Source organism: Prionailurus bengalensis, chromosome D3, assembly GCF_016509475.1.
Source record: "Prionailurus bengalensis isolate Pbe53 chromosome D3, Fcat_Pben_1.1_paternal_pri, whole genome shotgun sequence".
NCBI classification, from domain to species: Eukaryota; Metazoa; Chordata; class Mammalia; order Carnivora; family Felidae; genus Prionailurus; species Prionailurus bengalensis.
The window spans coordinates 69,059,663-69,075,166 of record NC_057356.1 but is presented as its reverse complement, the minus strand read 5'-3'; the positions used below and the strand labels follow the sequence as shown (position 1 = coordinate 69,075,166).

General features: G+C 42.0%; 1 protein-coding gene and 1 pseudogene across 4 annotated transcripts in view; both read left to right on the top strand.

Moving 5' to 3' along the window:
- Nucleotides 1-15,504, top strand: part of DYM (dymeclin) — a 359,762-nt gene that overhangs the window by 75,237 nt on the left and 269,021 nt on the right. For all 4 annotated transcript variants that reach the window (XM_043558777.1, XM_043558775.1, XM_043558776.1 and 1 more), the window contains exon 6: nt 12,700-12,772. In XM_043558777.1, the coding sequence (XP_043414712.1) occupies nt 12,700-12,772 (73 nt within the window). The remainder of the gene's footprint in view (nt 1-12,699; nt 12,773-15,504) is intronic.
- LOC122470907 lies at nt 560-5,590 on the top strand (annotated as a pseudogene).

The following is a 15,504-nucleotide window of genomic DNA, read 5'->3' as shown; positions in this document are numbered from 1 at the left end:
GTTCCTTTACTTTCTAGAAGCCCATCAATGCACTAAAAAGAGTTATTTTAGCCAAGAACTACTTGTTTTATATAGGAGGCCTCTTTGGAGTAACTACTCCACTAATATTGCCCCCAGTGGAAGGCAATTATAGATTATTTACAAACATTTTTACATTTTTTTAAAATGGGGGACGAAGTGGGGTGCCTGGGTGGCTCAGTCAGTTAAATGTCCGACTTTGGCTCAAGTCATGATCTCATAGTCCATGAGTTCGAGTCCCGCGTCAGACTCTGCACTGACAGCTTAGAGCCTGGAACCTGTTTCGCATTCTATGTCTTCCTCTCTCTCTGCCCCTCTCCCACTCATGCTCTGTCTCTTTCTCTCTCTCTGTCTCTCTCTCAAAAATAAATAAACATTAAAAAAATAAAAAAAAAAATAAACGAGGGAAGAAGCTTTGAAGATTGAGAGACTGAAGAGAGAAGAAAAAAAAAAGAGGGGGAACGAGCTGAAACGAAAGCCCAGGGAAGTGGGGGACGCTAGGATCGAGAGCACAGAGCGGGGTGCTTTGAAGGAGCATACCATGTGTGCCTGTGAGCAGGTGGTGGTGTGGGTGGGCGTTGAGGGGATGAAGGACATGGGTCATGTACCAAGAGCTGGGGACAGCAGAATGTGGAGCGTGGTGGTCAGTTATGGCTGTGCAGAGAGTAGGTAGAAAAGACACTGGAGCTTGTCGGGTCCATGCAAAGGCTCACTTAACCACGTTTCCTTGGCATAAACTAGTTCAATATAAATTTATTCTAAAAAATCCTACTGCCCTCAAGCATAGTGGATTGAAACTACATGTTTATCTTTGCGTTCTTCTGAAGCCCCAATAAAACATCAGTAAAAGCACTGTTCGAAAGTCATGATTTTCTTATTAAAGAGGAGGCAGGGGGAACACAGTGTTAACGGTTCGCAAGTTGGAAAGTGGAGTAATGGTGAACTCAACTGATCGGTGAAAGCCGAAGAAGCCTACATGCCTTCAGGGTTGGAGAACTCCAGGAAACAGCCAGTTCTTGCCATAGAACCCTGGAAAGGCTGAGGAATTGGAACTGTCTCCGAAGGCAGACACCCAGGAGGAGTGATGGAAAGAAACAGTGGGTCGCCCAGCTCCTCTCCCCAGCTCTGCACAGTCAGGAGACCACCCAAGACCACCCCCCTCCTTTGGGCCACCTGGGGAGCTCAGTCGGTTAAGTGTCCAACTCTTAGTTCAGGTCTTGATCTCAGGGTCATAATAAGTTCAAGCCTCGCATTGGCCTCTGTGCTGGGCAGGAAGCCTATTTAAAAAGAAAAAAAAAAACCACTAGAATCTCTTCTCCAAGAGGCTGAACCAAGATACGGGGGCTCCCTGGCCCAGTGGAGGGGTGGTCTACTGAGAACAGGGCTAAGAGCAAACGCTACAAATGGAGAAGTGAGGCATCTTGACTTGGCTTCCAGGAATGTGGGCACTGGGGTTGTACCCATTATCTTGAAGGTTGATGCATACTCTTCTGGAGAAAATGAACCCAAAACAGGGAAAAGACGTGGAGATGCTGTTGTTTGGGTGTCCCTCAATGGAACAACTCTGGAAGCGCCCCCTGGAGGCAGGCTGTGCCTGTGCACGCAGAAGTTCCATGAACATTGGCTTCCTTCTGGCAAGCAAATGGGGAACCAAGGGTCCTGAGCAGTTGAAAAAAACTTCCAGCTTGTGAGAGACCAAAGCAAGGAAAAGACGATCAAGGATAGAATATTTGTGGAAATTAAAAAAATAATCCATAATCATACCTCTCTAACGTAACTACTCTCCTTTTCATTCTCCTCTGGCTGAAAACCTTTTTGAGACTCTTTGGAAGTACCTTCAGAATCCATGATGAATTCATTTAACTAAATGCAGTAAAGGTAAATCTCCCTCCTTTGAAACTAGTTTTGAATGTTTTCAGGTGGCTGAGGTGCTTTGGCTCCCATGGCAGCAGGATTTCACTGTTCTCTTTGCTTGAGCTACCCTCTAGGGCCTGGAGCAGGCTGTAGCTCAAGAGGTAAACCTGAAATTGTGTAGTGGGTAGGGGAAGTTGTTTCTGTCTGGTTTATTTTTGTCTTAGTATAAAACTTAACAGTTTAATTTCATTAGTTGAGTAATGTAAAAAGCAAGTAAAACAGTTGCTGGAAAAAGAACTCAAGAAAGCATGGATTTATTATTTTGAAATATTCAGCATATAAGATTTGTAATCTGTCTTTGCAGAAAAATAAAAGTGCTTCTAGGACCTCCTGGATTGTTCTTGGCCTTACATTAGGTAATACTGTTTTGTGATATTTCTTTTTTCTCTCTTTCTTTTCTGTTATCAGTGGAACAGAATCATTAAACTTTACTAATAGGTTGCTTTCTGATTTCAAACTATATCACAAAGCTGTAGTGATCGAAACAGTGTGGTATTGGCATTAAAGCAGATACAGATCAATGGAACAGAATAGAGAGCCCCAAAATAAACCCACGCATATGTGGTCACTTAATTCGTGACAAAGGTGCCAGAAATATACAATAGAGAAAGGACAGTCTCTTCAGTAAATAGTGATGGGAAAGTTGGACAGACACGTGCAAAAGAATGAAACTGGCAATCCCTATAAAAACACCACCAGCATTCTTCACAGAGCTAGAACAAACAATCCTAAAATTTGTATGGAGCCAGAAAAGAAGAGCCAAAGTAATCTTGACAAAGAAAACTGATGCTGGAGGCATCACAATCCCGGACTTCAAGCTGTATGACAAACAAAGCTGTAATCATCAAGACAGTATGGAAATGGCACAAAAGCAGACACTCAGATCAATGGGACAGAATAGAGAACCCAGAAATGGACCCACAAACGTATGGCCAACTAATACTTGACAAAGCAAGACAGAGTATCCAGTGGAATAAATAAAGACAGTCTCTTCAGCAAGTGGTGCTGGGAAAACTGGACAGTGACATGCAGAAAAATGAACCTGGACCACTTTCTTACACCATACACAAAAGCAAACTCAAAATGGATGAAAGACCTAAGACAGGAAGCCATCAAAATCCTCGAGGAGAATGCAGGCAGAAACCTCTTTGACCTCAGCTGCAACAACTTCTTATTCAACACCTCTCTGGAAGAAAGGGAAACAAAACCAAAAATGAATTATTGGGACCTCATCAAAATGAAAAGCTTCTGCACACAAAGGAAATAATCAGCAAAACTAAGAGGCAGCCAAAGGAATGGGAGGAGATATTTGCAAACGACATATCAGGTAAAGGGTTAGCGTCCAAAATCTATAAAGAACTTATCAAACTCAACACCCAAAAACCAAATAATCCGGTGAAGAAATGGGCAAAAGACATGAATAGACACTTCTCCAAAGAAAACATCCAGATGGCCAAACGACACATGAAAAAATGCTCCACATCACTCATCATCTGGGTAATACAAATTAAAACCACCATGAGAAACCACCTCACACCTGCCAGAATGGCTAACATGAACAACTCAGGCAACGACAGATGCTGGCCAGGATGCGGAAAAGGGGGATCTCTTTGGCACTGCTGGTGGGGATGCAAACTGGTGCAGCTACTCTGGAAAACAGTCTGGAGGTTCCTCAAAAAATTAAAAGTAGAACTACCCTACGACCCAGCAGTTGCACTACTAGGCGTTTATCCAAAGGATACAGATGTGCTGTTTCGAAGGGACACATGCACCCCAATGTTTATAGCAGCGCTATTGACAATAGCCAAAGTATGGAAAGAGCCCATATGTCCATCGGTGGATGAATGGATAAAGATGTGGTATGTGTATACACACACACACACACACACACACACACACACACACACACACACAATGGAGTATTACTCAGCCATCAAAAAGAATGAAATCTTGCCATTTGCAACTATGTGGATGGAACTAGAGGGTATTATTAGGCTAAGTGAAATTAGAGAAAGACAAATATCATATGACTTCACTCATATGAGGACTTTAGGATACAAAACAGATGAACATAAGGCAAGTGAAGCAAAAATAATATAAAAACAGGGAGGGGGACAAAACATAAGAGATTCTTAAATATAGAGAACAAACAAGAGGTTTGCTGGAGGGGTTGTAGGAGGGGGGATAGGCTAAAGGTAAGGGTCATTAATCTATTCCTGAAAAAAATATTGTTGTACTGTATGCTAACTAACTTTGATGTAAACTTAAATAAATAAAATAAATAAATAGAATGAAACTGGACCCCTATCTCATACTAAACACAAAAATTAATTCAAAGTGGATTAAAGGCTTGAATGTAGGACCTGAAACCATAGAACTCCTAGAAGAAAATAGGGGTGGTAAGCCCCTTGATAGAGGTCTTAGAGATGACTTTTTTGAATCTGACCCCAAAAGTGAAAATAAACAGGTGGGACCACATCAAACTAACCAGTTTCTACCCAGCAAAAGAAACCATCAAGAAAATGAAAAAGCAACTTACTGAATGGGAGAAGTTACTTGCAAGTCATACATCTGATAAGGGGCTAATATCCAAAATATAAAAGGACTCAGCGTCTGGCTGGCTCAGTTGGTGGAACATAGACTCTTGATCTCAGGGTCATGAGTTCAAGCCCAAGTTGGGCATAAAGCTTACTTAACAACAACAACAACAACAACAACAAAGCCTAAGGATTCAACAGTTTTTGACCTCTTTTTGGGTTATTGCAGTGCATGGCACCACAAGCTGCAAAGCCTCCCGTAACACCCTGTACGAGGCGGTGCGGGAAGTCCTGCACGGGAACCAGCGTGGGTGCCGGAAGTTTTGGGAGATGGTGGAGCTGCATATCACCTTGAATATCTGTGGCTCTCAGAAGGACAAATGCTTCTTGGGCACCATTGGGCTTAAGTCCACTCCCTGCCTGAAGTTCTCTGTATGTGTTTTGGGGGACCAGCAATGCTTGATGAGGCCAAGACTGTGGATATTCCCCACATGGACATTGATGTGCTGAAGAACTCAACAGGAATAAAAAACTAGGCAAGAAGCTGGCCAAGAAGTATGATGCCTTTTTGGCTTCATAATCTTTGATCGAGCAGATCCTGTGAATCCTGGGCCCAGGACTTAATAAGGCTGGCAAGTTCCCTTCCTTGTTGACCCACAGTGAGAACATGGTGGCCAGAATGGATGAAGTGAAGTCCACGATCAAATTCCAGATGAAGAAGGTGCTGTGTCTGGCATGAACGTTATAGATGATAAGCTTGCATACAACAGCTGTCAGTTTCCTGGTGTCATTGCTCAAGAACAATTGGCAGAAATTCTGGGCTTTCTACTTCAGGAGTGCCATGGGGCCCCAACATCTGTACTAAGGCACAGCTTAATCAACCAGAGTACTATTATAAGTATATAATATATATATACACATATATGTACATATATACACACTATGTATAATATATATATACACATATGTATTATGTATTATATAGTACAACTCAATAGGGAAAAATAATCTGATTACAAATGGGCAGATGATCTGAATAGACATTTTACCGAAGAAGACAGATGGCAAAGAGGTACATGAAAAGATGCTCAACATCACTAATTATTTGGGAGATGCAAATCAAAACCTCGGTGAGATATCACCTCACACCTGTTGGAATGCCTCTGGTCAAAAAAGGCTAGAAATAGCAGTGTTGGCAAGAATGTGGAGAAAAGGTGAGCCCTTGTGTACTGTTGGTGGGAATGCAGCACACTGTTGGTGTAACCACTATGGAAAACAGTATGGAGATTACTCAAAAAAATTAAAAACAGAACTACCCTATGACCCAGAAGTTCCATTTCTGGGTATTTGAAAAAAAAGGAAAACACTAATTAAAAAAAATGTACGTACTTGCATGTTCATTTCAGCATTATTTGCATTACCCAAGATATGGAAATAACCTACGTGTCCATTGATGGATGAGTGGACAAAGATGATGTAGTATATATTACACAATGGGATATTATTCAGCTATAAAAAACGAAATCCTGTCATTTACCGACAATGTGGATGAGCGTTGAGGGCATTAGGCTATGTGAAATAAGTCAGAGACAAATACCATATGATCTCTCTTATATGTGGAAGCTAAAAAATATTAGACATATATCAGGCTCATAGATGGAAAGAACAGATTGGGGGATCGGGGGTGGTAGAAGTAGGTACATTTTTTAAATTTTTTTAGTATAACTTGAATGCAAAAAAATAACAAAAGTAGAGTTTAAGAGGATAGAACTTTCAATTGGCCTAGAATCTAAGTACGTATTATGCAGTACAATACCTTGTCGCATATATATTCTATTTAGTTAGCGGTTACTCACTAAAATCTGTTTCTAAACTTTTTACAATGTACCACGAAACTGTTTTCTACTCTTTTCTGTTATCAACAGTGCTTATACTATACTCAACTGAGAAATAAAAAAGGCGTATTTTTATTAAACCTGGAAGACTATATTATCCTTGAGTATAATTAGAAACATTTCCATTTGATTGTAGTAATAGCAGGCAGCCGGAATGATTGCAGATTTTATTGGCATGTGTGGGGCACAGGCTTACAAATAGTGTAATACATTAAAATGTAGATCAGTTTTCATTTTAGAAAAGAATCCATCTGCTTTCCCTTAACTTATGATTATTTTATAGAAGCATGTTCAATTTTGCTCATTAGAAGTTTCAATATGATTTTTAATATTTTAGAATAATTCCAGGAGCCCCTGGGTGGCTCAGTCGGTTGGGTGTCTGACTTCAGCCCAGGTAATGATCTCGCGGTCTGTGAGTTCAAGCCCCACGTCAGTCTCTGTGCTGACAGCTCGGAGCCTGGAGCCGGCTTCAGATTCTGTCTCCCCGCCTCTCTCTGCCCCTCCCCCACTTGTGCTCTGTCTCTCTCTATCAAAAATAAATAAAAAATTTAAAAAAAATTTAGAATAATTGCAATATTAGTTTCACAAATAAAACTGCCAATTACAGACTTTACCATGGTTTTCTGAATATAAGTTTATAGTAAATACAATCCAGCTTATGTGTCCTCTACCTTAAGGAAGTCAGTTTTGCTCTAAGCTTTTGAGGCACTTTGGGAACCTGTTTGTGGCATATGGCTCTGTTAGTTCTTGATTATATTTTTAATACTTGTGTTTGGCACGGTGTGGCTTTAAGCAGCATTTAGAAACCGGCAGCTTTCTACATGCAAAAGGAAACAGCAGTGAGCTCTCTGTGTTTTAATATTTCCATGCTACCTGATTTAAATGACCCATAGGTTTTTCTCTGGCTGCTGCTTTGTTTTCCTTTAGTGCTGTTTCTTTCCCTCTTCGTCGAGTGAGTGCTTTTTTCATGATTTTCTCCCTCTCCCTTTCCCCTCCTACTTTGGTGGAAGGTATTTGATTTTAACAGTATCTTGCTCTCCTCTGGTTCCCTCCCTAAGGAGCGTGTGGGGTTTTAGCACGTACTGCATGGGGACTGAACAGCTCAGTTTCGAGTGGAGACGCCTGGAGTTGGAAGGGACCGTGGCTGTCATCTGGTCTTTGCTCCTTCCCCTGGCGTCACTCATAGCGACCAGAGAAGCAGGGTTAGGGCTTCAAAACGGGGAACCCCTGGTATAGAAGTAGGATTTCAGTGGCCTTGTTCTGCATAATACTCACAATAACAGTTTCTATTTATTCATTGTTTGAGGTTATTTCTGACTTAGGTAGTTTTCTCTTTTTAATTTTAATTTTTAACTTTATTTAAACCCAAGTTAGTAACATGTAGTATAATAATGGTTTCAGGAGTAGAATTTAGTGATTCATCACTTACATACAACACCTAGTGCTCAGCCCAGCGAGTGCCTTCTTTAATGCCCATCACCCATTTAGCCCACCGCCCTACCCAACACCCCACCAGCAACTTCAGTTTGTTCTCTGTATTTAAGAGGCTCTTATGGTTTGCCTCCCTCTCTGTTTTTGTCTTATTTTTCCTTCCCTTCCCCTATGTTCATCTGTGTTGTTTCTTGAAATCATATATTTGTTTTTCCCTGACTGACTTATTTCCCTTAGCATAATACCCTCTAGTTCCATCCATGTTGTTGCAAATGACAAGATTTCATTCTTTTTGATTGCTGAGTAATATTCCATTGTATGTAGATATATACACATCATGTTTTCTTTACCCATTTGTCAATGGACATTTGGGCTCTTTCCACAATTTGACTATTGGTGACAGTGCTGCTATAAACATTGGGGTGCATGTGCCCCCTTCAAATCAGCATTTTTGTATCCTTTGGATAAATACCTAGTAGTGCAATTGCTGTGTCTAATATTTTTAATTTTTTGAGGAACCTCCATACTGTTTTCCAGAGTGGCTGCACCAGTTGGCATTCCCTATTTTTTCTATCTTTCTTCTTCTTTTTTTTTTTTTTTTTTTAGAGAGAGTGAGCACAAGCAGGGGAGAGAAGCAGAGAGAGAGAGTGTGGAGTGTGGAGGCTCCATAGTGTGGAGCCTGTTGCGGGGCCCGATCCCACGACTCTGGGATCATGAGTTGGTCACTCAACCAACTGAGCCACCCAGGTGCCCTTCTAAATGGGATATTTAAATCAAAGACTTCTAGTATGCGTTCATGAATGTGTAACATATCACTTTCATGTGTACCTAACACAAGGTATTTCATATCTTTCCCCTCATTCATTTACCAGGGGTTTGTATTTAGGGTCTTCAGTGAATCATGGGTTGTTGGACCAGGTTTTTTCCAACTTTGTGTAGAAACAGGTCTTTAAAAATCATTCATAATGTTTTTGTTTCTGTTTGTTTTTGTTTTTGTTTTTGTTTTCTTTCTATGAGTCCATCTGGATTTGGGTTCAAATCTAGTCTCTACCACTTACTGTAAGTAAACTGACCTCTCTGACCCTTGGTTTCTTTGTCTGTAATACAATGGTGATGATCATATCTACTTCTGAAGAGTTATTATCAGGCGGGGGGGTGCCTGACTGGCTCAGTTGGTGGGCTGTACGACTCTTGACCTCAGGGTTGTGAGTTCAAGCCCCATGTTGGGTGTAGAGATTACATAAAAATAAAATCTTAAAAAACAGAAAAAGCTATTGTCAGGATTAATGTGGAATAAGGAATGAAATGCTTGGCACAGTGCCTCTCAAAGGGTAGAGTACTCAGTAAATATTAGCTATGAATGTTATCTCACAGAAGCTAACATTGAAAATAGGAGCCTATTTGACTGAAGCTGTAAGAGGCAATTTAAAACTCTTTAAGAGAGAAAAACTCTGGGTATAAAACTTCACAATATAGTAAACACACTGAATCTCTTCAAAGTCCTTCGCTCATAGAACTTCAATTTACTTTGCCACTGACTTGAAGATTTCAAGGACTTTCTAGATTCTCTTTCCTGTGAGAAATGCATGAGTGTTACTATAATTTTTGGCAGGTGAGTTTATATCTACTTGTTTTTATTGGCACTAAGGAAGATATTTGGCCTCAAATGAAAGCTGAGTGATAGAAACACTGCTTGGACATCAGATCTGGTAAGCAGTCGGATCTTGTCCATCTTCACTTGATACACAATTATCTGCTTCTAGATTAGTCCCAGACATAAGAATATGGTATTCTGTAGGGATATTTTGTTTTAGGAAGTGGAAGTTGTCTGAGATTTCACCTGGAAATTGCTTATTCTTGTCTTCTGTTAGAGTTTTGGCCTTGAAATGGTACATTTCACTTGCATGAAATGTATTTATCGTCATTTTCATTGGTAGGTTGATGACAAAGCTGTGAATAGACTCCTTAATTGACCTACGCTGTAATCTTGGCCGAAGTCAGGATTTGGATGGCACGTGACATAGAATACAAAGTCCTCCTCAGGGTGTTAAGAGTTGAGAATGAGATGTGTTTATACCCCTGAAAGGAAAAAATCCAACCATGTGTGGGTCCTCAGCATTTGTTCCCTCACATTCTGTAATTAACAGACTGCTGACTACTTGGCTGAACGGGACACCGTTCGAGTGGCCTGCTGATTTGGTCTGAAATGTTCTTCAGGGAATCAATGATTGATTTTTTTTTTTTTTTTCAACATTTATTTATTTTTGGGACAGAGAGAGACAGAGCATGAACGGGGGAGGGGCAGAGAGAGAGGGAGACACAGAATCGGAAACAGGCTCCAGGCTCTGAGCCATCAGCCCAGAGCCTGACGCGGGGCTCGAACTCACGGGCCGCGAGATCGTGACCTGGCTGAAGTCGGACGCTTAACCGACTGCGCCACCCAGGCGCCCCTCAATGATTGATTTTAAATGTCCTTACTTGGGTCTGTGTCACTCCGTTCTGTAGGATGAGCCAGCAAATGACATTTCAGCAAGCTTGAATTGGGTATAGATTGTATGCCAGCAAATCAACTTGGAGTAGGTTATTGGCTCACTTGGGTTATGTTGGACAGCTTTTGCAATGAGAAGGATTTTAGTTACGTGTACTTTTTGTGGTGCAGCCTCAGAGACCAGTGTTACATATCTCCAAATTTTACTTTCTTCACTAGTTGAGCTAAGCCTGGCACTGCTCGAATAGATTTAAGGTGGTTATTGAACTTGATTCTTGCTGTGTGTTCTTTTTAGCACTGATCGTTGTGGTCAGTGTGATTTAGTATTTTCTTCAAGTTCTGCATTTACCTCTCAAAGGGTTACTGTTCCAGTTGTGTTTGTAGCAAGGCAGGAAGGAATTTCTTCATAATTTCTGAGTACCAGGTCATATGGTGGTCTAGAAAAAAGAATTGCTAAACTTTGAAGCTCCAAGTGCGCTGATGCCTCAGAAATAACCACTAGATTTCTCCTAGACGCCTGGGTTAATTTAGTTCAGCAGACATGTCTTTAGTGTACATGGTGTGTGTGTGTGTGTGAAGCTCTTTGTCAGTCCTCATCTTCGAGAAGTACAGAGTCCAGGAGGAGCCTTCCCACATAGAGACAGGAATCAGGGCATAATGTAACCAACACATGCAGTGAAAGACCCATGCATGAGGCAAGGTGCTTTGTAGATGATTATTTTTACTCAGAGTGAGGCAGGAGAGTTGGGTTTTATGGAGGAGAGGAAGGCTGTGGAGGATTCAGATGGATAAAAATTGGCCCTTAAAAAAGTCAGGTTTTTATCGTCGGAGGGCAGGCTCGGCAGAGGGAATGTTGTTGAGGAGGCATGAAATGGCGTGTTGCAGGTAGCCGATTTGGTCTGAATACAAGTTGTGTTGTTATTGGAATATAAATTGTGAATAATGGGGGGGGGTCATGGTAGAAAGGGGTACAGGGCCTGTGTCTTGAAGCGTCTGGCATGTGGTACTTTTGCACGTGGAGTTTTTTCTGATGCCTCGTATTCAGCTTAAAGTAGTTGAAAGGAAGTAAGTCAGGAGAGAGAAAGGAAGGAGTTGGGTTAGCTCTGTCTGGCAGCAGGCTGGAGTCTGGGTTGGAGAGGAGGAAAATTGAAGGTGGGAATTGAAAGAAGATCAGGAGTGAGTTTGAGTTTAGTGAGCTGGTTTAACTGAGCTGAGGTGATGAAGTAACAGAAGCCTGACGAGGAGTGCAGAAAAGAGGAACCGTCAGAGACGTAGGCTGTGCCTGCCTAGAGTGGACCTAGAGATTGGTTAAGAAAGCTCCGGGAGCATAGTCTGGGTTTGGCCCTGCCTTCTTGATGCAGTCACCAGAAGAAAGTAGAAAGAATAGGTGGATTGGGAAAGATGGGGTCAGGTTTGAACACACGGAGTTGGGGTACTACTGAAGCATCTAGGTGGAGATGGCCGGTAGGCCATTGGATATAGAGATAAACAGTTCAGTGGCGAGGCCAAGAGGAGAAGTGCAGGTGTAGGAATCACCCATGTGTAAGTGATGGTTGATGAAGGAGGACATAGGGAGCAGGAAGAGAGGAAGCCAGTAACACCGCAGTAGTCGACAGAAATGCTAAGGAAGTGGATCCTGAGAACGAATAGAAAAAGAAGTAGATTGGAAATCAGGTGTCGTAGGACCTGAGGGGAGAAAGAATTCTGTGAAGGAGTAGGTGTCGGTAGCATCCACAGCCAGAAGTCACGTGAGCTGCTGATTTGATTGACTTTGGAAATGAGGTGGTCGCTTAGAGCAGTTTGGGACAGAGGAGCATTTCTTCTGGATGCTTCTTTTGCATCCTACCATTGCCACTTCCTCTGTGACTCAGGAAAGCCATTTTACCTTTGGCTCTTGTGAAGGGGTGGTTGGCCTCTTGGTGGCTTTCGGTCTGTGATCTGTGGAGCCCCACGGGTTCAGAAAGGTGCTCTGGGGCCCATCAAGGAGATCCAGCGTTTGGTCACGTGTTTACTGGGGGGAAGAAGTATAGGTATTCTACTCATGATGCAAACAAAGTAGCTAGAGCAGCTTGATTTTTTGGCCTATTTTATATATTTCACTTTAGTGTAAGATTTTATATGAAACAACATGGTGTAAAATAAGAGATTTGAAATCTGCCGCCCTACAGAACCATAAGAGACTTTGATGTGGTAAAAGTTACATACTTAATAGCTAACGTTCAAAATTCCTATACTAGATGAAGATCATACTATGTGCTAACTTGCTCATGGTTCGGATTTTATTAGAGGTCAACATACAGCATCTGACTTTATGTAATCGTAACTGTTGTTATTCTTATTAGAAATGAAGACTGAACTTCTAAAAGCTCGATTGTGTTTTATGCTTTGTTAAAAAACCATTTATGTGTCTTACCAGGTTCTGACTCTGAAGATCTTTTGGAAGAATTGCTCTGTTGTTTGATGCAGTTAATCACTGATATTCCACTCTTGTAAGTTCTGGCTCAGCCGGGATTTGTTTTATCTTCTTTTGTATATTGAAGATGGTAATTGATCACGTCAAAGAGTTTGTGGGTCCTGGTGTGGTTTTGGTTTTGTTTTTAAAGTTTGAGAGACCACACCTGTGCACACTAGTGAGTGGGACAGGGATGCATAAGAAGAGGGAGAGAGGGGGCGCCTGGGTGGCTCAGTCGGTTAAGCGTCCGACTTCAGCTCAGGTCACGATCTCGCGGTCCGTGAGTTCGAGCCCCGCGTCGGGCTCTGGGCTGATGGCTCAGAGCCTGGAGCCTGTTTCAGATTCTGTGTCTCCCTCTCTCTCTGACCCTCCCCCGTTCATGCTCTGTCTCTCTCTGTCTTAAAAATAAATAAACGTTAAAAAAAAAAAAAAGAGGGAGAGAGAATCTTAAGCAGGCTTCATGCCCAGTGAGGAGCCTGAATCAGGGCTTGATCTCACAGCTATGAGATCTGATCTGAGCCGAGTCAAAAGTTGGTCACTTAACTGACCGAGCCACCCAGGTGCCCCTCTGGTGTAGTATTGTTATGTATGCGTTTTATGTATGTCTCTGTGTACATCCATGGAGTTCATCTGTATCTTTTGCCTAATATTTATACTCTCACTCTGCATTATCAAAATAAGAATTTTATGTTCAGGGGAAAATAAACTGATCTTTAGGAATATTGAGCAAATGGTAGGCACAGAATTAATCTCCATAGCGATATCTTACAGAGCTCTGTAAGCAGGATGTAAGAGAGACTCTAATCCGTATGTGGTAGAGGCAGCTAGTTAGCCACTCAGCATCCTCCCCTTCTTCCTTACTTCCTGACCTCTTTTGGAGAGGTTGGATTTCCATTTCTAGCCTTTTTTGAAGATAGGTGTGATCCCTGAGATGTAAGGGGATATCTTCCAATAAAACTTCTGGGTAGGGGCACCTGGATGGCTCAGTCGGTTGAGCGTCCAATTTTGGCTCAGGTCAGGATCTCACGGTACGTGGGTTTGAGCCCCGCGTCGGGCTCTGTGCTGACAGCTCAGAGCCTGGAGCCTGCCTCTGATTCTGTGTCTCCGTCTCTCTCTCTCTACCTGTCCTCCGCTCACGTGCTGTCTCACTCTCAAAAATGAATAAATGTGGGGCGCCTGGGTGGCGCAGTCGGTTATGCGTCTGACTTCAGCCAGGTCACGATCTCGCGGTCCGGGAGTTCGAGCCCCGCGTCAGGCTCTGGGCTGATGGCTCAGAGCCTGGAGCCTGTTTCTGATTCTGTGTCTCCCTCTCTCTCTGCCCCTCCCCCGTTCATGCTCTGTCTCTCTCTGTCCCAAAAATAAATAAACATTGAAAAAAAAAAATTTAAAAAAATAAAAAAAAAATGAATAAATGTTAAAAAAAATTTTTTTTAAAAAACCCAAAGAACTTTTGGATAAAGCTTTTTAAAGGGCACCTGCCTCAGCTAGGAGATGTATCTTTTTCTTGACAGCTCTTTTTTCCTGCTATCTGGAATGTGGGACCAGGTAATTTGAATTGTGTGGCCATCTTTGCATGAGTCAGGAGACCCACAGAAAATTCTGCTTTGACATCATTGAGCTGCTGAACCAAAGTCATCAACTACCAGTGCCCCCTTGCCACTTTCACCCCCTTCTCATGTGAGAAAAATACTTGTTTATTGTAACTGGATTTCTGTCACTACAGCCGAATGCAATTCTTGCATGCTATAAAATGTTACTTTTAGAGCAGTTACTCTCAACTTTTGTTTAAAAAAAATTGCTCTCTAAAGCCTTTTTAGACATTTTTTATATTGCCTCTCCCCACAAATGAAATTTGAATACCCCAGATAGACTGAATGTATCTATGTGTACTGTGGCCCTTTGGAGGGCCACAAACCATTATAATATCTGTGAAGTTTTTTCACCCCTGAAGAATCAGTTTTCACTCTCTTGCGGGTGATATCACCCCATTGAGAATGCAGTTTTTTTCATTAATTTTTTTTTTTTTGAGACAGAGAGGGAAGGAGAGAGACAGAGAGAGAATCCCAAGGAGGCTCCACACTGTCAGCACGGAGCCTGATGCGGGGCTCGAACTTGCAAACCGCGAGATCATGACCTGAGCTGAAGTCCAAAGCTCAATATGAGCTACCCAGGTGCCCCAAGAATGCATATTTTAAAAGAACTATTATTTAAAAAAAATTTTTTTTTATTTTTATTTTTTATTTTTTAATTTTTTTAAGTATGCTTCATGCCCAGCATGGAACCCAGTGTGGGGCTTGAACTCACCACCCTGAGATCAAGACCTGAACTGAAATCAAGAACCAGACACTTAACCACCCAGCTGCCCCTAAAGATTTTAAAGTAATCTCTATACGCAACATGGAGCTCAGACTTAACAACTCTGAGATCAAGAGTTGCATGCTCTACTAAACAAGCCAGCCAGGCGCACTTAAAGGATTTATTTATTTATTTACTTACAGAGAGAGAGAGAGAGAGAGAGAGAGAGAGAGAGAGAGAGAGAGACAGCTCAAATAGGGGAGGGGCAGAGGGAGAGACAGGGAGAATCTTAAGCAGGCTCTATGCCCAGTGCAGAGCCCTATACAGGGCTCAATCTCACAACCGTGAGATCATGACCTGAGCCCAAATCAAGAGTCAGACACTTAGCCAACCGAGCCACCCAGGTGCGCCCCAGGAATTATTTTTTAAATAAAGACAAAGATTTTGAGATTGATGAGGGCAGAATCTCAGTTA